General features: G+C 39.7%; 1 protein-coding gene and 1 long non-coding RNA gene across 5 annotated transcripts in view; one reads left to right on the plus strand and one right to left on the minus strand.

The window, feature by feature from the left end:
* Positions 1-953: 953 nt before the first annotated feature.
* On the minus strand, positions 954-4,983 carry LOC127534287 (uncharacterized). The gene is made up of 3 exons (XR_007942306.1): positions 3,001-4,983; positions 2,666-2,765; positions 954-2,277 (listed from the first exon to the last, which is right to left on the minus strand). It is a non-coding gene; the product is annotated as an uncharacterized LOC127534287 (long non-coding RNA).
* A 2-nt stretch (positions 4,984-4,985) lies between these two features.
* The window catches only part of snphb (syntaphilin b), a 42,027-nt gene continuing 19,014 nt past the window's right edge, over positions 4,986-27,998 (plus strand). The window contains exons 1-3 of one of the 4 annotated variants that reach the window (XM_051948963.1): positions 4,986-5,124; positions 19,128-19,268; positions 23,960-24,112. In XM_051948963.1, the coding sequence (XP_051804923.1) occupies positions 19,219-19,268; positions 23,960-24,112 (203 nt within the window). In that variant the 5' untranslated portion in view covers positions 4,986-5,124; positions 19,128-19,218. Of the gene's footprint in view, positions 5,125-5,625; positions 5,739-19,127; positions 19,269-23,959; positions 24,113-27,998 lie in introns of those variants that run through there. The other 3 variants (XM_051948964.1, XM_051948965.1, XM_022220590.2) reach the window with 3 other exon arrangements.

Raw genomic sequence — 27,998 nt, forward strand, 5'->3', positions numbered from 1 at the left:
GTAAAAATTATTTTTAAAATTATGTTGATTAAAAAAATGTTACCACAATTACAAGAGACATCGATGAAAAAAATAAAACCAAAAAAGATTTAAATTTCATTTTAAATGTTTTATTTGAGATTCAATAAACATATGTATTAAAATGTTTCCAAAATTTCTTTAAAAAACCGTTAGACGTTATACAGATACAAACCAACTAAAATGAGATGCTAAATTACTACAAAGACATTTTAAATGTTTGTCATGTTATTTTTCTTTTGTTTGCACTAAATAAACAATGGAATGATGAAATGTTAACAATAAAGACTTATAGTTTACTGTTGGTGAGAACTGGGTTTTAAATTGTTACCCAATTTTAAACAACACACACACACACACACACACACACACACACACACACACACACACACACACACACACACACACACACACACACACACACACACACACACACCGTATTCCAAACTTGAGACATTTACTTCTGGTGGTTTACCAAAAACAACCAGCAGAGGTCTCCAAACAACTACAAACCCTGGTTCTACTTTAATTACTTCAGTTCATTGTGGTTGTAACTGTTGGAAACACAAGTTTATCTTTTATTTTAAACTGCAAACTATAAATTGACTCCAAATTAGTCATTAAACACAAACAGAACCTCCAGGAGTGAGAGTGTCATATTCTAATGTCCTGCATTAAATGGACTTATTGTCAGAATACATATTTGCTGTGAAAAATGATGGTGTGTTCACAGATTGAGAATTTAGTTTTCTGCATGAATGAAACTGGAAAATTTGGAAATTCAGTGTACAATGACACAATGTACAATGTAGCATTAAAAACAAAAGGTGAGTGTTGTTCATCTGCTGCATGAGGCCAACATGTCATTTATGTTGTTTTATTTCTCAAACTAAATCTAATCTGTCCAACAAATAAACAACAAACAGCACAGACAATTTCAGGTTACAAAATTTATTTAAAACTGATCCAAACATTTTCTATTTCTTAAAACTGAAATTAGAGAAACATTTAGTTTTTGAACACAGTTAAGAGAGAACTTGAAATCAGTGCTTCATATCCATTTAAATGCTCCTCTTCCTCACTGTCAGTTTGATTTACCAGCACTAAAAGCAGTAAAACGACGAATAAAAATCTCTTATTGGAACGTATTTAAGTTGAACTTTAAATTACTCATGTTTAACTCGTGCTCATGTTTCTTTCTATACTCGTCTTTTACACAAACTGAAATTATAACTTTCTCAACACTCAAACAAAGAAAACATCTTTTTGGAACATATTTAACAACACTTGGAACTGATTGATTTCCTAATTTATGCTAAATGCCTTCATGTTCATTTTAATACTCCTCTCCTTCATCCTCTCCCTCAACACTGTCAGCTCCCACCTCCTCATAATCCTTCTCCAGAGCTGCCATGTCCTCTCTGGCCTCAGAGAACTCTCCCTCCTCCATATCCTCACCTACATACCAGTGAACAAAGGCCCGCTTGGCGTACATCAGATCAACAGACCTGCCAACCTTGGCGAAATATTTTGCGTACCATGTAATGGCACGTACGCACAAAGCGCGTCCATCTGGACCATCCTCAAAACTGCAATTAATCCAAGATTTCGAGAACATATTTGTCATATATTTGGCTGGAAAAATGCAATGAATACAGCTAGTAACAATTCAACATTTGGAGAGTACAACATAACACAACTCACCATTCAAGAACACACTCACTCATCACTTGTATTGAAATTCAGCACGCCTCTCTTTCAAACAAGCAAAGCGATCAATCACCCTCTCATTGAAATCAGGCATGTTCCTGACAAGCTCTCCCTCCATGGAAAGCATTCCCAATGCATTCAGACGTTCCTGACTTCCTGTCCCATTGTATTTCTCAGGAATGTCTTGATCCTCTTTAAGGTGGAGAAACACCTCTCAGCTTCAGCTGTTGTCATCAGAGTGGTGATGAGGATGTTAATAGTGCCACAGTCTCAGAGAAAGTTTCCTGGAGATTGTAGCTCTGTAGAACCTGGTACAGTGCCAGTGCATCGCAGCAGCCCCTGAAGTCTGGACTTTCGTAGATGAGCGAAAGCTCAGTCCTGAGCCTCTCCTTGTGTAGCATGTGAAATGCCCTCACGGTGGTATTCAGAGCCTCTTCAGGGAATGTTTTCAGATGCTGGTCAAACAGCTCTGCCTCTAGCAGCACGGCACTCACAAGGTGGCTGGTGAAGGAGAACCTGTCTTTGGCATGGCCCAGGATTGTCACAGATCTGTTAAAATTATGAAAATGTATAGTCAGTAACACACAATTGTAAAAACAAAACACACACACACATATATATATATGTACTATAAATATGTACTATATATATGTACTACACATATATACATTTACAGTATATATAATTCTACTGATGTTGGCAAGATTGTGGCCATGATTTACTGTACCTTCTGTCTCACAGTTCCAAGGTATGCATTTTTGTTATTCTTGCAAAGTTATGACTGTATCCTTGTGTGAGTATCAAGGACAACTAATGGGTGAGTAAAACAGCCATCCATTACTGAATCTAACTCTGTAAAAGCAGAGTGTGTGACTTTATCACTTGGTTCTAACACTTGAGTGTGCCTACACAATTGGTCAGTAATTAATGCAGATACCTCTTTTGACAGCCTCTGCTTCTCTTGTTCTCCTAAGGCTCTCCTTGATCTTGTGGAACCTGGTGCCTCTTGCTGCTGCTGTTGAGAGAAGCTTTGGTCCCTGGAGGGAGACAGATAAAAAGTGTTAAAATATGAATGAGACAGTATGTCAATGTGATTATTAATAATTACTGTCTTAAAACAACAACAACAACAACAACAGTAGGTAATAAAAAATAGTGATAATGGCTCATTACTTTTGAGTTCCTATACATTAATGCCATCACAGCATGCTGACATTTAGTAATTAACATTTGCAGAATTATTATTATAATGACTCTACTGTATTATCTTACCTGATGGCCTGAACACTGCTGGTGAAGTTCTGCAGGGCACGTTTGACAAACACCATGTCAATGTCCCTCTTCTGCAGGTATAAATAGGCTCCAGCACCCCCCAGGACCCTAGTGAGGATAAAGCGGTGCATAGAGAATGGAGAATGGATGCATTTTTTTTAAGTCTTTGATGCTTCTTTAATATTCCCAGCAGGCTGCAGCACTGAGCAGAAAAAAGAACCCATGGAGTCTTGACATAACACATTTTTATGAAGGTATTATTGTTGCAGTTTTAGCAACCCTGTGATTAGAGTAGGGTTAGCAAACAACAAATAAAACATGGAATAAAAATGCTACCATTGATGTGTAAGCTGAGCCAATCAAGCCTTTGATAGTTTATTACCTATTATTGATGAATATGGAGCAGAAAACTGTAAAGAGAAGGTTCGTTATTCATACATTTTGAAGCCCAAATGTCCTCCTGTTCTGGAATGATCCTTCAGCTCCATCAGTCCGACGGCAGCAGCAGAGATACAGTAAATCTGATCTTATCAAACAGAGAGACTCAGGAGGAGCTTTTTCCCTCAAACTCTGACCTCCAGTCAGCACCTCACAAACAAGGACTATAAACACACAACCGGAAATATTGTTACATCACACAGAATGCACATCTTCACTTTTGCACGTCCGCTACCTTTGCACTGTGAAATTTACATAAATATTACAATTTTTACCTGTTTGGTTTTTACCTACACTACCATTGAAAAGTTTGGGGTCACCCAGACAATTTCATGTTTTCCATGAAAACTCACATTTTTATCCACGTGCTAAATCAAACGGTACAAGGGTTTTCTAATCATCAATGAGAATTTCAACAGCATTATCTAACACAATGTAGCATTAGAACACAGGAGTGATGGTTGTTGGAAATGTTCCTCTGTACCCCTATGGAGATATTCCATTAACCCTCATGTCGTCCTGCGGGTCAAACTGACCCGTTTTAAAGTTTGAAAATGTGATGTCCACATTTTCAACATTTTTGGGAAATTTTTTGAAACTGTTTGGTGGGGAGAAAAGAAATGTTAAAAATGTTTAAGAACATTTACAAAAAAATCAATCAAAATCTAACAAATTTTACATTTTGGTTGACTTTTTGTGAATGTTTGCAAAGAAAATATTAGCAGTTTTAGTAATATATGTGTGTGTGTGTGTGTGTGTGTGTGTGTGTGTGTGTGTGTGTGTGTGTGTGTGTGTGTGTGTGTGTGTGTGTGTGTGTGTGTGTGTGTGTGTGTGTGTATGTAATCATTTTAGATATTTTTTATTCATTTTTTGGAAGATTTTTAGTCATTTTTTGAAAATATTTGCAAGAATTGTTATGCCAAATTTGGGGGATTTTTTAAAATAAAACTTTTAAAGGAAACTTTTCAGGAATTATTGGAATTTTCTCTGTGAAAGTTTTGCAATTTTTCTCAAATACAGGGATTTTTTTTCCTGAATTTTTGGACTTTTTTTTCAGACAAGGAACCAATTTTTTTGGTGCCTGTAAATGAGGACAACAGGAGGGTTAAAAATCAGTTGTTTCAAGCTAGAAGAGTCATTTACCACATTAACAATGTCTGGACTGGATTTCTGATTATTTAATGTTATCTTCATTGAAATACAAATGCTTTTCTTTCCAAAAATAAGGACATTTCTAAATGACCTCAAACATTTGAATGGTAGTGTATTTCTATCTTTTGTATCAGTTGTATTATTTGTTTTATTTATTTATTTTGTGTGTTTTATATTTTTACCTGTTTTAGCATTTTGTATTTTAAAGCCTGGTGGACAGTCACTGCATTTCACTGCAATACTGTATGTTCATGTGACGAATAAAAAAATCGAATCTAAATCCTGATCAGAGCATATTTAGTGTCGTTTCCCTTTAAATAAAGAAAGGGGGGAAAAAGAAAGTGTCGTAACGTGACGCAGATGCTTCCGTCCTTCTGGTTGCTCTCCTCCCATCCAGCCGACCTCCTGCGTCCTCCCCCCGGCCTTCCCCCTCCCTCCAGCCGCTCCTCCATCACTCCTCCCCGGGCCGCTGAGCCAGGATCACCGCTCCTCCAGCGCCAGCAGCCGCAGGGACGCGATGAACCGACGGCGCAGGTAGGAGGTCGTGTCCGTGCCGTCCGTCACGCTGCGGAGGGTCGTGGACGTCCTGGTGCACATCAGGGAGCAGAAATGCTGCGTGGATGTGAGCAGGATCTGCTGCTGCTCGGTCGGTTTGTTTTGGTGCCGCTGCGCACTGCGCTCCGGCAGATGTTTTGCGCGTCTTGTCATCCTGTGCGCCCATGTCGGTGCCCTGCGGGGCCTCTGGGCGGCAGATACCCGCCGCTTCAGCGTCACAATCAGCTGGAGGTTTAATTCTGGGTGGATATATTCTGCCTGCTTCTCTCTGCGTCCAGGAGCGGCTCGCTGCGCCCCTGAACCCGGACTCGGTGCCGTCCAGGCTCGGTCGTGACAGGTTTCCTGGCGCTGCAGTTTGACCTTGCAGCATTTCTGTTTTTGCAGAAACGTACAGAGTGTCCCACCTGACGGACGACAGAGGAAAGCTCTGCGTGGCTTTTACTCCAATCAGTAGAGGAGCTTCATCCAGTTTGCAGCAGCAGCTCAGTCTGACTGAATTTACCAACAGTTTTCTTCCACATCTTCTTAATAAAAGCCCAGAAAGCCTGAGTGTGATGTCAGGAGGGACGGATCCAGAGAAGGACCGAGTTCAGGTGAAGGTTCTGCCCTGTAGATCCTCTGGATAACCTTGGAATGAAAACAGTTTGACAACAAAACAGACAGCAGAGTGCAAAAATGCACCACATACCTGCAGATACTCCTAAATAGAACAGAGGGCTCCATGGCTCCATTTTGAGTCTCTTTGCATTAATTTAGTTTCTGTTTTTGATTGTTTTTGGTCTTCTTGTAGTAATTTTGAGTCTCTTTGTCGTTGTTTTGCATCTTGGCATATTTTGTGTTTCTCTGTAGAACCTTTGCATCTTTTAAGTGTCATTTTAAGTGTCATTGTTGTAATTTTGTCACTGTTTTTAGTTGTTTTGAATCTCTTTGGAGGTGTAATTGTGTCTTTTTTTGGTTGCTTTGGGTCTTCTTGCAGTTGTTTTGCAGGGTCTTTGAAGTTTGAAAGTACTTCTAACCATCATAATCGTCCTGAGTCTTTCTGTAGTTTTTTGAGTGTCTCTGTTGCTGTTTTGCATTTAAGTAATTTTGCATTTAGTCTCTTTTTGGTTGCTGTGCGTCTTCTTGCACGTCGTTTTGAATATCTTTGGAGTCATTTTGCATCCCTTCAGTGTAATTTTGTCGCAGTTTTTGTTTGCTTTGTGTCTTACAGATCTTTTGAGTCTTTTTGGAGTCACTTTGGATGTCTTAGTTCCTAAAATTCTCCTCTAAGTCTTTTTGTTTTCAGGCTTGCTTTCTTTGCAGTGTTTTTGCATCTTCAGATATGTGTTTGTTGTAGTGCCTTTGTAGCTTTTAATATTCATTTTGCGTCTCTTAGGTATCATTTTGTGGCTGCTTTTGGTTGCTTTGTGCCTTCTTGTATGTGTGTTGACTCTTTTTGGAGTCACTTTGGATGTCTGAGGTATTTAAATTCTCCTTCAAGTCTTTTTCTTTTAAGGCTTATTTTCTTTGCAGTTGTTTTGTATCTTAATATATTTTGTATTTAGTTGTGCCTTTGCATTTCTTAATATTCATTTTGCATTTTTTAGATGTCATTTTGTCGCTGCTTGTGGTTGCTTTGCATCTTCTTGCAGATGTTTCGAGGGTCTTTGAAGTTGCTTTGCAAATCTTTGTAGTAATTTTAAGCATCATAATCATCCTGAATCTTTCTGTTGTTTTTTTTGTCTCTGTTGCTGTTTTGCATTTTAGTAAATTTACATTTAATCTCTTTTTGGTTACTTCGTGTCTTCTTGCAGTTGTTTTGAATCTCTTTGGAGTCATTTTGCATCTCTTTGGTGTCATTTTCTCGCTGTTTTTGGGTGCTTTGTGTCTTTTTGGAGACTTTGAGTTATTTAAATTCTCTAAGTCTTTTTCTTTTGATGCTTTTTTCTTTGCAGTTGTTTTGAATCTCTTAGTATTTTTTGCATAGTAGTAGTTCTGGGTCTCTCTGTGTGGTTGCTTTGACACATTTTGTGTGTTTTTTTGTGTGTCTTTGTTGACTCTTCAGTAAGAAACAGCCATTTCAAACATACGTTCTGTCCCGAGGGCCTCCTGACCCCTTCAGGCTCCTGTTCCTGGAGGCCTGTTCAACAGTCCTGCATGCATATGAAGTTTTACTAATTTATCAACATGAAGTCTGAGGCTGAGCAGGAACATGATGAAGCTCCGTGTTGGCTTCTTTGCAGGACACTCGTCCTCTGCTGCTTGGCCATCTTGTCAGCAGCCTCCTTCCTCCATCCTGCTCCTCTCAGCCAATAGCGGCTCTCCTTCAGCTCACGTTCCACACGAGTGGCGGACCGTCCGTTGCCATGGTGACTTAGCAGCGATTCTCACAGCATGGCATTTGTTCTGATGCGCCGGTGGTGGGAAAATCTCTCCTCCTGGTAATAATTACGAGCAGAGGCAGAATTGCTGAAGCCTCAAAGTGTGACGCTGCAACAGTTCAGCTCAGTTCTTTATTTCTGCTAAATGTTGTTGTGTTTTGATTCCTCCTGGGTGTAGAGAAACTGGTCTCTGCTGGACTGTCGGCTGTGGTGCAAATCACACCATTTAACTCTGTGGCTCCTCGTTCTGCAGAGGAGAAAACAGCATTTCCATTTCAGTGGTTTTAGCCTCTAGATGCAGCAAAACGTGTCACTTTCAATTCCAGTTGTTGCACGGTACGCTAATTGGAGTTGGTGTTGCTATTAGCAGAGTAGCTGTGAGGGGAAAGGGCTAATAAGAACATGTAGTTATCCTCCAACTTTCTGATTCACATGCAAACCTGTAATAATATGTTTATAAGGCCTTCACAAAAAAGGTTTAAATCTTCAATAAAAAAAAACATTTTGGCCAGAAACAAGCTGCAAACACCTTTTAAGATAATATGGAAAATTAGCCAACCGTTGTTCATTTGCACATCCAGCAGTTAGTTAGCAACATTAGCCTTTATTAGCAGCCATGTTTTGGTCTCTGCAGTTCTTGTTGGAGATATTTTTAGCTGCACTATGCTCACATGCTAGTTGCTAACTGAGTCTGTCTGCTGTTTGATGCTACGTATAGCAGGTTTTTAGAGTTTTCTGGCTGAAATCGAGGTAAAAATAGAACAGCAAGAACTGAGACTGAAACAAAACAGTGAAGTTGATTATCAAGTGCAAAAACACAAAAAATGTTGTTAAATCTCTGCAGGTTTGTTGCTAACTGCGATTCCAATACATAGTCAAAAGTCCATTTTTAGTGTAAAAACATTTAGTTGTGCCCCGTAGTGCTATAATGTTTCTTTATTATGTTAAGCAAAATGTGGTAAAATATTTTTGCAATAATCCTCAGCTCTGTGCAACATCTTGGGCTCATTGTTTTGGTGCAGTCTTACCGTTTTGCACCATTTACCAAGAGTTTTTAGGGGGGAAACGCACTAATAATCAGACTATACTATATGACTATACTATACTATACTGTCGGATATTTGGGCTTCAAAATTTTTGAAAAATTAGCCTTTTTTTCCACAGATTTTCTGCTCCATATTCATCAATAATAGGTAATAAACTATCAAAGGCTTGATTGTCTCAGCGTACACATCAATGGTAGCATTTTTATTCCATGTTTTATTTGTTGTTTGCTAACCCTACTCTAATCACAGTAACAGGGTTGCTAATCCATGCTAATGTTAGCTTTTTCTCAGCAGTAGAAGCTAGATATTTAGCTAGCTGTTACTGCTGATCAAGAGGACAAGCTGACTGATGGAAAACAGTAAAAAGAAGAAATAGTCTGATCCTGATAATATGAGGTAGAGTGAGACATTCAATCAAGGCTAACAATGTTCTGTCATGTGATTCATTGTTTTCTTCTTCTTCTACCAGCTAAAAAGGTTATGCTAACAGGGCTATTGTGGGACACACGTTACATGCATGATAATTATTATTTAAACTATTATGCTGATTAAAAAAAGAGTTCCCACAATCGGAAGAGACATCAGTGAAAAAAATAATGATAAAAAAGAGATCTAAATTTCATTTTAACTGTTTTATTTGAGGTTCAGTTTGGTCAGGGCGATGGGACAAGAGAAAAATGTCATTTTAGGGGGAACTCCAGACTTATTTGGTATTTTAAAAATATTTTCAAACACTATTTTCACCTAGTTTTTTTTAGATTTGGTCTCAGGACAAGAGCATTTACACAACAACTGCATGTTTTAGTATTTAGTACATGGATTATTTGAAATTTTGGAACGTAAATTGTCCTCCAATTCTTGCATAACCCAACAGATATCATCCAAAGTTAGCAACCAGCTGGTGGATGTGGGGAAGCATTTAGCTTTACTAGAAATATACTTTAGGTTGAGGCCAGAATGAAGCTATAAGAGAGTGAATGTTGGCGTTGTGCACTGAATAACCACAAACACCACTTTAAATGATGCTGTCTGCTGGATGAGGAAGAGATGAATGCGGGCAGTCTTCAGTCTCCTTCACTGTGATGTGACTGGGAATATTGATTTGATGCTTTTATCAATGCTCTTTGATCGCCTTTGAGAATAAATAGTTCACACAGCCGTTAGCGTGATCAGTGAGGCGGACACACGCTCTCATTTATGACAAACCCGCAGTGTATTAAGTATTTTGAGCGTTTGACCTGATTATGCAGGAAGTCCATGTGAAGTGCAGCAGTGCTTTTTACCCGAAGCTAAATGAGGGCTAAATCCATCGATGAAGAAAATGTAGACAAATCCTGCCTGATTGTTTAAGATATTTCATGAAAGCTTTAGTAAATTCTGCTGTATCAGAGCCTCCTCGACCCCTTCTTTTTCGTTTCATCCTCTAAATGTCCAGCAGTAACACGCCGTTTCCTCATCTCAGCTGAAGCTCGTCTGCAGCAGTACAGTGACTCTGAAGGAATGACCTGATCTGTGCAAAAATAACAGAAGTCGTTCTTTTGTTTGAGCTCTGCAGCGAAGATTATCTGTAACCTGCATTTACCGAGGAGGGATCTGATGAATGTGTGAGTGGATTTATGCTTGACTCATCTCCAGCAAACCACTTTCAATCCCTCAATCCTGCAGGAGCAAACAGAGGAAACAGCAGTTGATCTTTATGTTCCTGTCCACTTTGCTCTTTATGTTTTCCATTAGAAGCGGCTTTCACAATTAGCAGCGTAACTGAAGCAGCCCTGACAGCCCTTACTGCGGCATCTGTGTGTACAGCATGTAAACAAACAAACAGCAGCAGAGCAAACTAATATTATGCTAAATATTTAACAGTTACTTAAATTTAGCATTGTGCTTTCAGCAATCAAGACTGGATGATTTTAATTGTTACTGTTTTGTCACAGTAAGGACAAACAACACTAAACCTGTGTTTTAATGGCTGCACAGTTTTACAAACTATCTGATAAAATTAAAATTTTCCTCAACTGATATTGGTGCTCTTGGAAACTTTGGATCTTCACTAGATTTTACATTAAAGTTCAGTGAGTTTGAGCAATTTTTGGATCATATTGGTGTTGAAGAAACCTGGACCTGCATTGAAACATAGTATTTAGCATATTTATTAGTTTTGGCTTACGTTACTGAAAGCCAGTTTTTGCTTGACAAATGTGCCACCACATTATGTATACACTATCATTTAAAAGTTCTGGTCATCCAGACAATTTAATGTTTTCCCTGAAAACTCATCCTTTTATCCATGTGCTAACATAACTGCACAAGAGTTTTCTAATCATCAATGAGCCTTTCAACACCATTAGCTAACACAATGTAGCATTAGAACACAGGAGTGATGGTTGCTGATGAAATGTTCTGTCTTAGTTCAATTTTAATCTCACAGGAACATTATTAGAAATTATAAATATCCTTAAAATATCTGATGTTTTTGAACATCAGATTAAAATGTCTTCTTTCAAACATTATTAGAACTTTGTGGTAATGTTAGCCAATGTTGATAAGACTCCAAGTGCTAACAAGGTCAAGCTTTTCTCCTAATTAAGAAGCACATACAACGATTATTATAGTTATTTTGTGGCCTTATCACAATGTAAAGTCTAGCAGGAATCTGTAGGGGAAACAAATGAAGCTTCAGTCTTCTCTGGTTCATGCAGAGAACAAGAAGATATTTTCATTCTAGTAAGTGGATGCCCTCTATGAGTCCGGTATTTATTACAGTCATGACTCATAAATACACCCAGTGACTCAGAGGTGGCATTTCTGCTTCATCTGAAGCATTCTGGTAAAAAAAAGTATGTCGTGGTTTGTCAAAAGAAAAGTCAGCGATAAAGAATGAACGTTCATGTTTTAGCAATTTTCACTGCCGTCTCCCACACAGTGGATAAAACTGACCTGGTATCAGCCTCACCTGCCAGGTAGATGTGACTGAGCTCCACTGGAACACGCAGCCACAACCCTTCAGTGATTTTAAATATAGAAACTCACTGCTCTTCAAAAATACTATGCATGCAAGAAAAACTGGCAACAAGAACAAGAGCGACAAAGTCAGCACCACCGTCTGCTGCCCCGCTAATGTTAGCTAGTGCACAATGCTAATATGAAATGCACGTATACAGTAGCCTAGCCACGCTAGACCCAGCTCTGAAGACGCAAGGGTCTAGGAACTCTCTACAGGGAGGGAGGCGGGCTACAAGGTTGTCTTTTAAATCACTCTGCAGCAATTGGGTAGGTATACAACCAATCAGTGCAACGAATAGGCTGACGTTGTTCCTAGAGCGCCGGAACTCAGAGGATGCGGTAGTTCGGTGAAGCCTTATTTATACAGTCAATGGGTGAAGCTCAAGTATATTACATACATGCTAACAGAAAGATTATTCAGAGTCGGTGCTAATGGAGCTCAACGACTGTTGTCGTTTTTGTTGTCGACCCTGGCAGAGTATTAAATTCGTTGCCGTGGGTTTCTGGCACGGCTAGGCTAGTTGTTTCCGGTTGTTTCTGTCAGAATCGTCGCGCCTCTGTCGTCACTTAGTTACGCCCGCCTTCTGACTCTACACTTCACGGTGATTCGTTGGCCAGTTTTAGGAGCATCCAGCCTCGAGGCTTACCGAGGGTAACTAGACCCTTGCGTCTTCAGAGCTGGGTCTAGCGCGGCTACGCTACGTATACAGTACTGTTCAAAAGCTTAGGGTCACTTAGAAAAAGAGAAAAGCAGTTTTTTTTTTCAATGAAGATCACATTAAATGAATGATAAATCCAGTGTAGACATTGTTAATGTGGTAAATGACTATCTGGAAACGGCTGATTTTTAATGGAATATCTCCATAGGAGTACAGAGTAACATTTCCATCAACCATCACCTCTGTGTTCTAATGCTACATTGTGTTAGCTAATGGTGTTGAAAGGCTCATTGATGATTAGAAAACCCTTGTACACTTATGTTAGCACATGAATAAAAGTGTTAGTCTTCCTGGAAAACATGAAATTGTCTGGGTGACCCCAAACTTTTGAACGGTAGTGTACATCTGGATAATCTTACCATGTCTGTTTAATCATAAATTCAGCAGCACACAACGGTACCAATTAAATCATAATTAAGACATTATTATTTTACAGTGCAATGAGCATATTGTAATCGAAGTAATAGAGTATTAAGTATAAGAAGAATAAAACACACAATAAAGCACACATTTTCTGAATGATGCATTGGATGATTATTATTTGCTGGAAGAACATGTTCTACATGCTTTTTCCATAGTTTTCTGAACAGCATTCTTTAAACTACAAGGAACCAGAACGTCTGATAATGAAACATAGAAGGTTGAAGCTTATCTGTAACTTTTTGACCTCTGTGTTTAATGTGAAACAGGAATCCCCGGTGTCTTGTTTTCCTGCTTTAGCTGCTGCAGATTACAGGGACTGAACCTGGCTGCAGCTAACAGGCAAACACTTTTTTTTAGCTTCAATGCAGTTTTTTTTTTCATCTTTTTCACCTGAAAGAAAAGCCCAGATTTCTGTCATATGAAAGCTTTAACCTCGTCTTTTTTTTTGCACAGCTTTGAGTATTTATATCACTTACTGAGCCACACATGGTGGGTCGTAGCATTGTGTTTCCCAGGCAGCATGCTAATAGGAGCTGCTGACTGTAGTCCATCCAGATGAGAGAATGAGTCATCATCTACTCAGATTTAGAGACTTTGCCAAAGGGAGACGCAGCACTGAATTCAGCTCACAGATGTTTTATTCAAATCAGATGAAAGTGCCTCTTCGTGTGCAGTTTGGGGCAATCGTGCAGAAATACGATGGATGTCACTAAGAAATTATGAGCCCAAAGAGATAGTTAACCTTTTTTTTATCCACATCAGGCATGGATAAAATATACAGGACTGTAAATTACTGAACTGCTAAGGATTGAACTTGGTTTCAGTATTTGTAAGAGGCATTAAAAGTAGTTTGATGTTCCTGGAAATTAAAGAATAGGGTTAAAGTTGTATTCTTGGCAGTGTCCAACAGGTTTCCGGTGGGTGTTGGACTCCTGTAGGGTTGCCCCAGTGTCTTCGATCCCGTTCGAAATATTCATGGATTGGACCTCAAAATGCATTTGGGATGAGGAGGGTGTCCAGTTTGAGAGCCTCTGAGTTGTGTGTCTGCTTCTATGCAGATGATGTGGTTTTGTTCTCTTCATTAAACTGTAACCTGAACCTGAACTGGTGGTTTTCCCCCTCAGGATTGGTGGTTAGTTTCTGCCTCAAGCAAAGATGTTTAAGTATCTTCAGATCTCATTTTAAAGGGAATTTAAAAGAGACAGTTTGTGGTAACATCAGTGGTGTTGTACTGGATTGTAATAGTGAAGATATGGAGACTAATTTTTATTCCAGCCCTCAGCTACGGTCATGAGTTTGGTGACCGCAAGAATGAGATGATGGATGATAGCGTCAGAAATGGATTTCTGTTGTAGGGTGACTGGATATATCTTTGGAGATGTGGTAAGGAGCTCGGAGTAAAGTTGCTTTTTCTTTGCACCTTAAAGTTGCTTCCTGGGCGACTTTCTTTGGAGGTTTTCTGGACAACTTGGAGGAAACTGTGCGGTCAACCGACAACTCCCTTGAGGAAAACTCATCATTTCAATTGGTAACATGCAACAGAATGAGGAGCATCCAGATAAAATTAACAAATGTGCATTGTTGTTACTTAATTTAATAGAAAGCCAACCTGAAAAGTTTACAATTGTTCCTCCAAACATAGAACGTAAAACATGATTTTGACATTAGACTTGCTGTTTTTTTGTGATCCTATTCGAAGAAAATACCAGATGAGTTGCAGCAGAAAAAACGTTTTTTAGTTTACACAACTTTAGGATGTGCTAGTTGTTACCAACTTATTTGTGGTTTCATTGTTTTAAGTTTGGGTTTAGCTAAATTAAAATTGTTTTCCATGTTGAGTTTGTTTGTTTCAATTACTTGAAAATTGAAGTTACTTCTCTTCTAGGTTCTTGGACCTAAAAGCCCTTAACCCTTTGATGGACAGTGCCGGTCAAGAGATACCCATTTTCCCTTGGATTTGGGTCACTTGTGACCCATGTTAGGCATCAAAGGGTTAAAGAACCTAAAAGAGAAGTCCAGTTACTTTTTACTGAAGCTCCTGGGATTTTTACAGTGCATAATGTTATGCCATTAATGTAAATTGTTTTTATGGTAGAAAATCATCAGTCATTTCTGATGTTACTGTGCAGACCTGCTTGTTGGGTGTGTTGAAATGGAATAGCATTAACTATGATGTTTCTTTTATGTCAAACTGAAAATAATGAACGTTGACAGCATATGGTCACTTAGTACAAGATGACAGACTGCTGATCTCAGCAACCACGACTCAGCACAATGTTGACCTCTGCACGACCACGAACATAGAGCAGATGGAAATAAAATGTGTTCTAAAGGGCCCCAAAGTCAAATACCTCACCTCAAATATGGAGTCAATGTATTTAATACTCCAAATCAAGCAACATGTCTAAAATATGGGGCCCAAAATCAAGTCAATCACCCCAAATATGGAGCCCTTATATCAAGTAGGTTATCTAAAATATGGGGACTCGTAAATCAATTAATGCACTTTAGATATGGGGCCCATTTATGAAATAATACACCTCAAATATGGGGCCACTAAATCAAGTGTCATACAACAAATATGGAACCCCTAAATCAAGCGACATGTCTAAAATATGCGGCCCCTAAATCAAGCAACTTATCTAAAATGTGGGAACCCTGAATCAAGTACTGCACCTCAAATGTGGATCCATAAATCAAGTGACACGTCTCCAGTCTGGGGCCCCTAAATCCAGTAAAGCAGCTGTTTTTTTTGGTTCCTTCCCTTGTTGCTGACTGCTTGCTCATGTGGAACCCAAAGGCAGTTTTGGACAGTTGGCTTTTCTGTTCTCCGTCTAAAATTTGTAAAATCTTCACCATACTATGTTAAATGATATGAGATGAAATATACTGTGAATTGAACTGAATTATGGCTCTCATAAATCAAGTAACCGTAACTGTGGGGGCCTCTGCATGATCACAAACAACCCAAGAGCGAGTACTAAAAGAGATTCTGTTCTTCTCACTTATTAACACCAGAAAGAGTTGAGGAACCGGAGGGTCTTGGGATGAGCGACACTCCAACACTCAGCAGGAGCTGCTCTGGTGCTTTGGTGACTCAGTGTTGAGGAGCTCGGGGCTGTCTGACAGTTTGTAGACCTCCACCGTCCTGATGAGGCTTTGAGCTTCTATGAGTCATATATTCCCTCCACACCTCCTCCTTCCGTCCGACCCATGAGGTGCGAGTCGTGAGTTGCTGCAGTCTGGATGAGAAGTTAAGATTTATTACTCCTTTGTCTCTGCGTCTACGCTCTTTTCGTGCATTTGGTGTTCTTACAGTTTTCTGCTGCAGGTGTTTTCATGCAGCGACACTGCAGAACGTTTGCTCTGAGATTTGTCAAGGTCACTCTGTGCTTAGAAGGCAAGGACACGATGTCTTTTATAGGAGAAACTGCAGTGACTCCTCTGCTGCAGATACAGATTAGTGTCCAGAGTATCATCCTCCTCTTTCACCTCGCATCTCTTTTTTTCCCTCTTTCTTGCACCTGCTGTCTGTCTGTGGCAGAATCTGCTTGCATGGTGTTACGTAACAGGCCTGACTTAATAAATCCTGTATGATGTGCTCTGGCCTGGTTTGATGTGTTGTGACAGCAACCAGAGCAGCACGATAACATGCTGCCTTCCAGAAGCCGACGTCACGCCGTGTGGAGTACAACAGTCAAACGATCAGTACTGCAACTACTGTAATCACTGTATCAGATGATGTAATGCAGTACTTTCTGTTGTGCAGATTATTTAAGCTTATTTAAGCTGCAAAACAGAAAGTACTGCACTACGTCGTCGGATACAGTGATTATATAGCTATGAAACCTTAATTTTATACTCTTTATAGCTCAATATTTATCACTATTTTCACAAAAACTCTTAAATGCTATATGGAAAACACAGTATGTACTAAAAAAATAAATGTAAATTTAGTTTGTTTGATTCAGGTATCTCTCATTGAATTTATTTCAGTATATGATTTACAGCTAGCTTTATAAAAAAACTGAATGTCACTAGTCAGAGGCTGCTGTGCTAAGCTAGGCTAGTTAGCCTTAGCCATCGCTTGCATCTCAGCTCCCATGATTCAGCACAATGTTGAACTCTGAACGATCACAAACACAAAGAAAATCTGTTCTTCAGGGCTCATAAGTCAAGAAACTAACCTCATATGTGGAGTCAATGTATTTAGTATCAAACTCCAAATTTGGGGCTCCTAAGTCAAGTAACTTAAATAAAATATGAGGCCCCTGAATCAAGTACATTAGCTGTTGTTGCTGGTGTTGTTGCAGTAACCCACCTCTAATATGCGGCCCTTAAATCAAGTAACATAGATAAAATCAGGGGCCCTTTAATCCAAATATTGGGCAGACATATTAAATATCGCACTTCAAATATGGGGCTGTAAAATCAAAAACGGAACCATTTCTTTACCACATCTGATGTGTGTTTGGGCTCATTGTCTTGTTGAAACATCCAACTGTGTCCAAGATCAACCTTCTGCTGATAGTTTTAGGTTTTAATCTTCCTTCTTCATTATTCCATTTGCTTTGTGTAGAGCTCCAGTTCCATTGAGCATGATACTGCCACCACCATGCTTGATGGTAGGTTTGGTGTTTCTGAACCAGTCCAAAAAAGTTCTAAAATCAAAACCAAAATCAAACCTAAAACCAGTCCAAAAAATGCTCACAACAGTGTGAAACCAGTTCTAAACCAAAACTGAAACCAGTTTTAGAAACAGGCCAAAACCAATCCTAAAAAACACGTACAAAATTGGGACCAAAATCTAACTACTCCTTAAAAAAGTCCAAGACCATCTGAAACCAGTCCTCATCCAGGACCATATCCAGAGTAAAATAAATCCTAAACCAACTTTAAATCACATCCAAAACCAGCAGTACCAAGACTAAAACCAAATATACACCAGTCCTAAGAAAGTACAGTCTGAATCCAGTCCAGAAGCACTTCTAGACTGGCATAATAGTGCCACCACCGTGCTTGACGGTAGGTTTTATGTTCTTGGAGTTAAAGGCCTCACCTTCTCTCCTCCAAACATATTTCTGATCAGTTTTTCTTCCATCTGACCACAGAACTTTCCTCCACAAGGTCTTTTCTTTGTCCATGTGATCAGCAGCAGACTTGAGTGGAGCTTTAAGGTTCTGCTTCTAGAGGAAGAACTTTCTTCTTCATGGATCCTCTCAGCTCTTGACTTCTAATTAATCGCAGTCAGCAGCTGTAGTCAATCGAAATAACTTACGAGAAGTTAGGAGGTCATGCTACCAAGAAGATTTAATAATGAACACAGCTTTATACATCACAAAAATTGATAACTGAAGTTGCTGTATGTATATTTTTGACAAAGACGATTTCTTAAATTTCCAAAAGACCTTTAATAAATCATGAAATAATCAAGATTCATGTGTTTCAATGATTCCCTCATAGATAATTAAGAGTAGTCATTGGATAACTCAAGATTGCCATGATATATATGGTCTTCAAAAGCAGATTTAAACTTTTGTTCACAAGTGAATACATATTGGAGACAGAACAGTTCTTATCGGGTATCTTGTGATTCTTTAGAACCAGTAGAAGGAGAAAAGCTGTAGTAAAGACAGAGAGCAGGAGGATTTAAAGCAGAGCTCAGATGGACGGCAGCTTAAAAGTATCTACAGGATTTGAATGAATAACCTGTTATTTAAGCAGCAGAGAGAGCGAATAAAAGGCTCAGTTTCCATTAATCCACATGTCCTTGTTCTCCGGCTGCAGTGTGAGAGAGGACACCTGTCTCTGGGTCGGTCGTGGTTTGGCAAAAAGACAACGCAACACATCCAAGTGTCACAGCAGGACTCACATTCACTCACATTCACTCACATTCACAGAGCTGCAAGTCAAGAGCCTCCCAAGTTGTGTTTGATGTATAATAGATGAGAATAATCCTCTTCCTCCTGCTTGTGCTTTTCCTTTTTCCCTTTGCCTGCCCGGCTCCCACCAGATGCTGACAGGATTGCATCTCCGGATGTATTTTTAGATTCATTTACACCACAGCTGAGTCACAAACCTGCGACATGCACGTCTTTATCGGCTTTTAATAGCGACGCCGTGAGCTTTGCAGGGTCTCCGACTGGCATTAAACGTTTATGAGACGCCACATCTGTGTTGTATGCTTCCAAAGAGGCTCATGGGAGCAGAAAGTCTTTATAGACATAAGGACACACAGCCTCCCCTCGCTCGGTGTTTGGGCTGAGATGGGGCGGGTGATTGGTTGGTTTCCCCACATGGCTGGGAGCTGATTGGCCGCTCATGTCCAGTCGGTGTCAGCTTGACTCAGCAGCAGCAGCAGCAGCTCTGGATGTCTCAGCAGAAACTCAGCCTGACTGGTGTATGTGAAATTTCTCGTCTTTCTCCTGCAGGCTTCAGGCTCCCAGTGCTGAGCTGAAGGACGAGGAGGAGAAGTGAGGACAGAAAGACAACCTGAGGTGGCACTAGACCTCGTCCGGCTCCATGTCTGCTCCTGCTCCAGCCAATCGGAGGTCTACGTCGGGTTCTCGCCGGTAGGTAGCCAATCAGGATCTGTCTTTTGAGAAGTGGTGCAGCGTAAGGTAGCAGTGGACAACTTAATCCGTGCTGAATGCTCAAAAATGTGCTGCAACTGAGTCCTACTTCTGCAACTAGAAGAAAGAAGCAATGATATTTAGGAATCACCAGGAGACGGACGCAGCCGTTGCATGTTCTGTAGGACTTGAAGCAATCATGACTTTGTTCATGGATACAGGGAATAAAAATGACTGACCTTGTGCAGGATGCAAATAAGAGTAAACAACTTACAGCAACAGCAAAATGCAGCTCTGCCTCAGAGGTGATTTGGATCCATATCAAGCAGAATTGCTGCAGGAACAAAGCAGTTGTTTTGGTGCATTAACCAAGATTAGCCAAATATGAGCCACAAACATCCCTCATTTGCAGAACAAACATTATTGCACTGTAATTTGTGTTCTAAAATGTGTGTTTATGTTACTCAACTAAGCCTCAGTAACTTATCAGTCAGAGGTTTGGATTTTCCTACATTCAAGGCTTTTTTCTTTGTTTTTAGATTGCATACTAGGATTGATGGATGTGGTAAACATTAAAAACATTTCCAGCTCTGCACACTCTTTATTGTCCAACCAGCTCCATGAGTTCATCATCTGGAGCTTTTTCGGTCCGTAACGAGCAGAATTAGTGCAGGAACGAATCATTTGTTTTGGTGCATTAGCCGAGATCAGGTCACATTACAGGAAACACGCAGAAGTCAGCATTTATTATCACTGAAAGGGTGACAGGATGGTAGACTCTGGTGGCAAAATTACTGCTTGGATTTAAGGCTTATAAATAATGTCAAATGTGAACCACAAATTTAAAGCAACAGATGTTACTCAGCTAAGTCCAGTTCCTTCTTCTTGATCTTATTGTATATAAACAGCAGCAGTTTAAGGTTTGGATTCTGCTGTACACTCAGGATAAAACATCAAACTGTGATGGAATTTATGGAGTAAACAAAAAAAAAATCTTCAAAATAGCCATTTTTTCTTTGACAGTAGTCTTGAGGAAGTTCTAACATATTCTGAACACTTCTTAAGTCTCTAAAAATGTCCTTCAGTCATTTTAATTGAAAACATTCTTCATTTGTTGTCCTTTAACATTATGGGAACGTTTTATAGAAGGATGTTCTCAACAGCAACATCCCCAAAACATCCCCAGAACATTGCAGGTGAAATGTTCCACCTTTGTTGATTCATAGTAAAGACACCCCAGCAGGAATTAGTTTTGTTCTAAAAACATTGTGAGAAAGTTCTACTAATGTTTTCAGTTGGAACTTTTTTTAGGACCCAGAATGTTGCTCTTTAAAGCAGGAAAAGTTCTGTAAAGACGCTAGAAAGATGTTCATTTTACAAGTATTGCATCTAGAGCGTCCTTCCTTTGTTATCATGTAACATTGTAGGAACGTTTTATAGAAGAGCGTTCTCAACATCAGCATCCACAAAACATTCTCAGAACATTGCAGGTAAAATGTTCCACCTCTGTTAATAGTTTTATTTACAGCAACATTTTATAAAAACACATTCTGTCTTCTGAGGCCTCGATAACATCTGGAGAACATTTTCTGAATGTTGGTTTGAGAACGTTCTTCTTTAGTTATCATGGAACATAATCTGACAACATCCTCCAAACATCCTCTGAATGTTAAAACGTTCTGTCGTAGTTCACTTTTAACCTCACAGGAACATTATTAGAAATGATAAATATGCTTAAAACGTAAAACTAGTAGGTAATGTTCTGAGAACGCTCCCTTGCAGGGCTGAAGCTTCCTACGTTGCTGTAAAGAAACTGTAAGAAGCTTCAGTGCAACTCTGAGAGATGCGTTATTACAGATCCAGATGTTTCAAACAGCTGCAGCTGCACTGAAGCTGTAAATGTGTTCCTACAGTGTTCTTTCATCAGCTGCTTATTTTCTCTGACTATCTGACCTCTTTAGTTCAGTTTTGTATACCATGTGAGTTCTGCATGTTTGTAGCGTAATTATTTAAAATCTTTCTAACAGCACAGCTTTTCTCCAGTTCAACCAGCTGTTCTTAGAACTATTACACAACTTGTTTTCGCTTTCTAATAAGATCACCTGAACACGTGGTTTGTGAGTTGTGATTAATGACTTTATTAATGCAAAATTTGTTCCTTAAGGTTGAGTTCCAAACATTTTTCTTGCCGGTTTACATTTATCTGACATATGGGGATGTTTTAAGAATTAAAACTGAGACACTGGCAGAATGAGATGAGTTGGTTCTAATGTATAGTTTATGACTGATGCATAAAACATTAATAAATCATTTATTACCCATCGATGAAGCCATTAATTACAGCTTGTAGCAAAGAAAGAGCCTTCAAGGCAGATTTGAAATGACTAAATATAAAATGTCAGATATAATAAGCTCATATTTAAAACTAAAAAAGACTAGAAAGTGGCACCATAAAGATCAGAGTGGTCTAACCCACAGAAAACCTGAACTGAATTTTATATCATTTCTGTAATATTTTGCTATCTAGATTTTACTGACAAAGTGCTCTAACCCACAACCCAAATATAGCGTTACAGTGAATGTTAGACCATTCTTGGAATCACAAAACTTTGAACCCATTTTTCTCAAAAACTACAGAAAGTGGGCCAGACCACTCTGCTTCCAAACCCTTATTGTCCAACGTGCTTCAAAAATTATCCAGAATTATTCAAACTGTGTCCAAAATGAAAATGACCCAGAATGACGGAAAGTATTCCAGAAATGACCTAAATGATGAAAATGTGTTCAGAATGACACAAAATTGATCAGAAATGACAAAAATCTTTTCAAAATGTACAAAAATACTTAAATTTGTTCAGAATGAACTGAAAACATTTTTTTTAAATGACTGAAAACTTGCAGAGTGATATGAGAGGGGGTTAGAAGCAGAGTGGTCTAACCCACAACCCAAATATAATGTTACAGTGGATGTTAGACCACTCTTGAAAACACTCAAAAACTACAGAAAGTGGGACAGACCACTCTGCTTCCAAACCCTTATTGTCCAAGACACTTCAAAAATGATCCAAAATGTGTCTAAAATTACTTGAAAATGATCCAGAATTACAGCAAACTTTCCAGAAATGATCTAAAGAAAGGAATATTCATCCAGAATGACAGGAAAATAGTCTAAAATGACTGGAAAATGATTGACAATCAGTCAGAATTTCTCTGAAATGCTTGAAAATTATCCAGAATGACTGAAATTTTGCAGAATAACACAACATTTTTCCAAGATGCTTTAAAATCATCCAAAATGACCGAAAATTTGTCTAAAATGAGTGGGAAATGATTCAAGACCACAGAAAATGTGTCCACAATTACACAAAAGTTGTCAGACATTAAAAATATCTTCCCAAAATCCATTCTCCATACACCGCTTTATCCTCATTAGGGTCGTGGGGGGTGCTGGAGTCTATCCCAGCTGACTCGGGCGAAGGCAGGGGACACCCTGGACAGGTCGCCAGTCTATCACAGGGCTACATATACAGACAAACAATCACACTCACATTCACACCTACGGGCAATTTAGAGTACTCAATTAACCTCAGCATATTTTTGGACTGTGGGAGGAAGCCGGAGTACCCGGAGAAAACCCACGCATGCTCAGGGAGAACATGCAAACTCCATGCAGAAAGATCCTCGGAAGACGGGAACACGAACCGGGGATCTTCTTGCTTCAAGGCGAAAGTGCTAACCATTACACCACTGTGCAGCCCTCTTCCTAAAATGACTTCAAAAATTACTTTAATCTGTTAAGAAAGAACTGAAAACTTTTTTTAAATGACTGAAAACTTGCAAAATGACATGAGGGTGTTAGAAGCAAAATAGTCTAACAAACAAAAAAAACCTCAAACTGAGTTTTATATAATTCCTGTAATATTTTACGGCCTAGATTTTACTGACAAAGTGATCTAACCCACTAGTCAAATACAGTGTTACAGTGAATGTTAGACTGTTCTTCAAAAGACTAAACTTTGAACCATTTTTTTTCTAAACGGACAGAAGGTGGGTCAGACCACTCTGCTTCAAGTTCTTTCAGACCTCCTCTACTTCTCTTTGCCTTCATGGTTATATCAGTATTTTAGTTTCTTATATCAGCTCTAGTTCTGATGGAGGAGTTGTGGTTTCATTGACGGGAAAATGAACCTAAAAAAAAACAGCTGTAGTGGACTAACACACAGTTTATTGAATGTATTGATGTTTCCTCCTGCAGCTGCTGGACTTCCTGTTTACCGGACGCAGGTTAGGGGATAACATGGTGTCTGCTGGGATTCAGGGCTTATTTCTGCTTGTCCATTAAGGCATTCAGGCTCAGATTTCAGGGTTCTGCTGCAGTAGTACAGAATGTACCGGGTCGCTGGACTTAATTTAAACTGACTGTTGATTTACTGGGGTGGTCCCGGTTAACACAGTCAGCACTTTCATACCTCAGAAAGCATCTCTGGCACCGGCTGACCAGCTGAATAATCACAACCGTCAAGCGATTGTGTGTGTTTTAATCAGAACTCTGCTCCAGCTGATGCTTCATATGGGTCACAGGCCGATGAATGCAGTTTGAACCGGAGCCAGGACGTCTGTTTGCTGGTTTTACTGCTGAGGATCAATCTGTAGCTCTGGTGTCCTCCTCTCTCTCGTCTTTCCCTCCTCAGATTCAACCCTCTGAAGGCGCTGCAGCCCAAACGCCGCTTGCAGCAAATTCTGGCGTCCTCGCCCGTGCCGGTGCCCAAGCCGGCGTCCGGGTCGGGGACGGCGGCGCCAGCGGCCTCTGCGCCGGTGGCCATTCCTGTGCCGGCTCCACCTGCGTGAGCCACACTTCAGTTACAGTCTCAGAGAGCATGCTCAGTAGCTGTAGCTGCCGCTCTCACGTGCACTGTAGCCACTAAAGCTAATCCTGGAAGCTAGCATGACCGGCAACAGAACACACAGGCAGCCTATGAGCTAATTAGCCGTTAGCCGCTGCTACGTCTGTCAAGCTTTTAGTTGTTGCAGATTTTAACAGACAACAAACTCTTAAAAACTCAGAACTTTTTAGAATAAAGTTCACGATAAAAACAGATCCTCATTTTGAAGACGAGTCCAATCAGATGCACAAGACCAACATGGTGATGGGTAAATGCTAAACTTGAGGCTATAATATAGACCTTTTCGCAATGACATCAGAATCTGGGACACATGACCACACCTTCCTTAGCAACGCACACCGCCATTAAAAGAGGGGGACACAAAGTCCTTAGCAACCGTGATTTGACCGCCGAAACCACGCGGTTTTGACCCGGAGAAAAATGTCTGGTGATTGTTTCGGAAATCTTGAGCCAAAAGCCAAGCTACGGTATAAAGAAAAAATAGAACTGGTTGATTTGCAATCATGTCCGTACCAAATTGCACTGGGATCATCGGAAAACGACCCTACTACGTGGCCAGATCTTCAATGGCACTCCATTTATGAGTACTTTATCAACAGCCCAGGCATCCACACAATGGAGAAGATGAAGACTTATAAAAGCCTGGACTCATACGTTTTCTTTGTGGTATGCTTATATTTATATGTTTTTGTGCATACAGGTCAATGTCAGAATGATAAATGCCTTGTAAGATACAGCTACACCAGCTCCGCTATGCTAAGCTAATGTTAAGCTAACGGGGTGAGCCATTACACCTTTTAATTTCAAGTGGAAGTAGTTTATGTATATTAGTTAGATGTGCATTATCAAAACTAAGAGTCAGATACCTGTAAATGAGCTCTACCCACCCTAGGCACAAGGGTATGAGGTGCTAACAATAATGAGGACAGTGCTGCTGATTACAGCATAGTAGTTTGCAGAACGAAAGGGAGGAGAGAAGGGAGACTTGTTTGTTCAGTATTGAGTTTAGGAGTGTTAAAAAATAGCAGTGTGAGTAGAAAGACCCCTGACTTTTTTTGGGAAGCACAGCTAGCACTAGCCTAAGCTAAGTAGCTAGCCCTCAACATTTCAGATAATTATAGACATCATAAGCTGCAGTTAATTCCAGCCATTTTCAGTACAAAAAATCGCTAATATTCTATTTGTAAATAAAAATATGACGAGAAATACAGGGAATATTGGACGCGCATCGCGAGGTGCATTTCCTTGAAAACAACCTATTCGTGGATTATATACCGACTTCAAGACATGTTTTGGACAAAATATGTTACTGGCTTGTTTCGTCTGGATGTCCAAGGTTGGATTATGGCCGTTTTTTGTGGAATATTTTCATCCGTGTGTAATAATGAACCCGGAAATGTGAGTCGCGCTGTGTGCGTTGAAGCCGTGTATAGAGAACGGATGGATGGATATTCGTTGTTTGTCGGACAAATGTGTTTATATTACCCGCTGTGGTAATCACATCTGAAAGTGGTTTATACCGGCGGATTCATGAGAATCTAAGCTTTCCATCGGCGTATAGTGTTTGTATAATTGCGTTTGCAGTTTCAGACATTTAGCAAATTGTTTATGCAGATCTCAAAGTGTACCACGGGCGGGACACTGAAGCACAACTGAAGCGCAACGGGTTAAGCTTATTAATTAATAATTTCAGAAAATCAGTTAAGGGGTAATAATTTCATGAAACACAACATACCATTGACGAAATGCTGACTGCAAACATAGGACCATTTTGACTGTGGGCTCCATGTAGTTCCATCATTGTTAATCCGCCTCAATGCTTTGAGCTATAAAGTCCTTTTCTGGCCCTTTCCAGTCGGAATTCTGTAAAAGGAAATGTTCTTGTTGCTCCATGAATGAGAACTACAGCCAAAAACAGCGCAGGTTTTGGGCATATCTGCTTTTGGTCGTTCAAATCGGGTGGGAAAGGTGGGAAAGTAATGGTCGTCAAGGCAAAGCATACCCCTCTTAAAATGGCGGTATCGCGTTGCTAGGGGCGGTGACCGGTGGTGACGTTCGATGATGACGTTTCGGAAAAAGGTCTATAGTGTTTCAGCTTTTGAGCAAGTGTATTTTAATTGCTATTTTTTATTTGTATTAATATTATTTATTTACACTACTGTTCAAAAGTTTGTGGTCAGTTTGAATTGTCCTTATTTTTGAAAGAAAATCTTATTTTTTCAATGAAGATAACATTAAATAAATGATAAATCCAGTCTAGACGTTGTTAATGTGGTAAATGACTGTTCTAACTGGAAACGGCTGATTTTTAATAGAATATCTACCTAGGGGTACAGAGGAACTTTCAAAAGTTTGGGGTCACCCAGTCAATTTCATGTTTTCCATGAAAACTCACACTTTTATACATGTGCTAACATAACTGCACAAGGGTTTTCTAATCATCAATGAGCCTTTCAACACCATTAGCTAACACAATGTAGCATTAGAACACAGGAGTGATGGTTGCTGGAAATGTTCCTCTGTACCTCTATGGAGATATTCCATTAATCAGCCGTTTCCAGCTAGAATAGTCATTTACCACATTAACAATGTCTACACTGGATTTATCATTCATTAATGTTATCTTCACAGAAAAAAAAAGATTTTCTTTCAAAAATAAGGACATTTCTAAGTGACCCCAAATTTTGAACAGTAGTGTACATTATATACAGTAAATGCAAAGTTAAATACATTTCTTCTGCTCTTATGTTTTTGGTTTAATTAAACAAAAGACTCCAAACTCTTCAAATGCAGATTATTTTGAGAATTATAGAAACTTTTTGTGCCTTGCTTTAGCATTTTAAGTAACTGAACGCTTGACAGGCGGCTGTATGGTTGGTTAACGGTGGCTGATCAGTGAAAATTCAACAATTATAGATTCCAACATAAATGTAGCTAAACTGAAGTTCTCAGTGTTCATATAATCGTAGAAGGTGGATTTAGTAGCAGTAAAGACCTGTGTGGGTGTGTTGTTGTCACCTCAGAGACTGCTGTCATGGCGCTGTCACGTGATGTAGCAGACACCTGGTAAATTTATATCAGAATTGGAGGACACCATTTGGTACCATTTTTCGTAGCATGAAGTTGTGTTTAGCGGCTACATGCAGCACGTTGCTGTGGAAGCACACTGTGATCACCAGTGATCACTGGTTCACCACAGACACTCTGTGATACGCCGGCGCTGCCTGAAATGTGCTTTTATGGTTTATCTAAACTCACTTCAGCCTTTTGAGCAAAGTCTGGTAAAGGAATATTTCTGCACTTCACACTAAGTAACACTGGACTCCTGGGAAACGCTCACCTCCACCGCCAGGCTCCATCCCAGCAGATTAACTGTGGATTCTGGTTCTTTTCAGGCTCCCTGCTTCAGCTGCTTCCCCCTGAATGTTTCTGTCCTGTTCACGTCTTGGCTTTTGTCATATATTGATCTTCTAAGAACTACCGAGCAGTCAATATCTGGCCTCCTGCATTGTTAAGTCACACAGGACACGAGACTCATCTAGGCATGTTCTAGGCGTTTCTCTACTTCTGTCATTGTTTTACTCACTGATGGCTCATTTTTAACTCCAACATAAAGTCCTGCACCTGATAGAAACAAACCAAACATGGCTAGAAGTAGAGACAACTCAGAAATATATTTTGTGCAGTATGAAGCCAGGATGGATGCCAAAAATCAGGGATGTGAAACATGCGGCTCGCAGGCCAAAACTGATCCAATCCAGCCCACAAGACGACTTTGTAAAGAGTAAAAATGACAGAGAAGACATTAACGGCTAACTGTAAATTT

Source organism: Acanthochromis polyacanthus, chromosome 6 (genome assembly GCF_021347895.1).
Source record: "Acanthochromis polyacanthus isolate Apoly-LR-REF ecotype Palm Island chromosome 6, KAUST_Apoly_ChrSc, whole genome shotgun sequence".
Lineage (NCBI taxonomy): Eukaryota > Metazoa > Chordata > Actinopteri > Pomacentridae > Acanthochromis > Acanthochromis polyacanthus.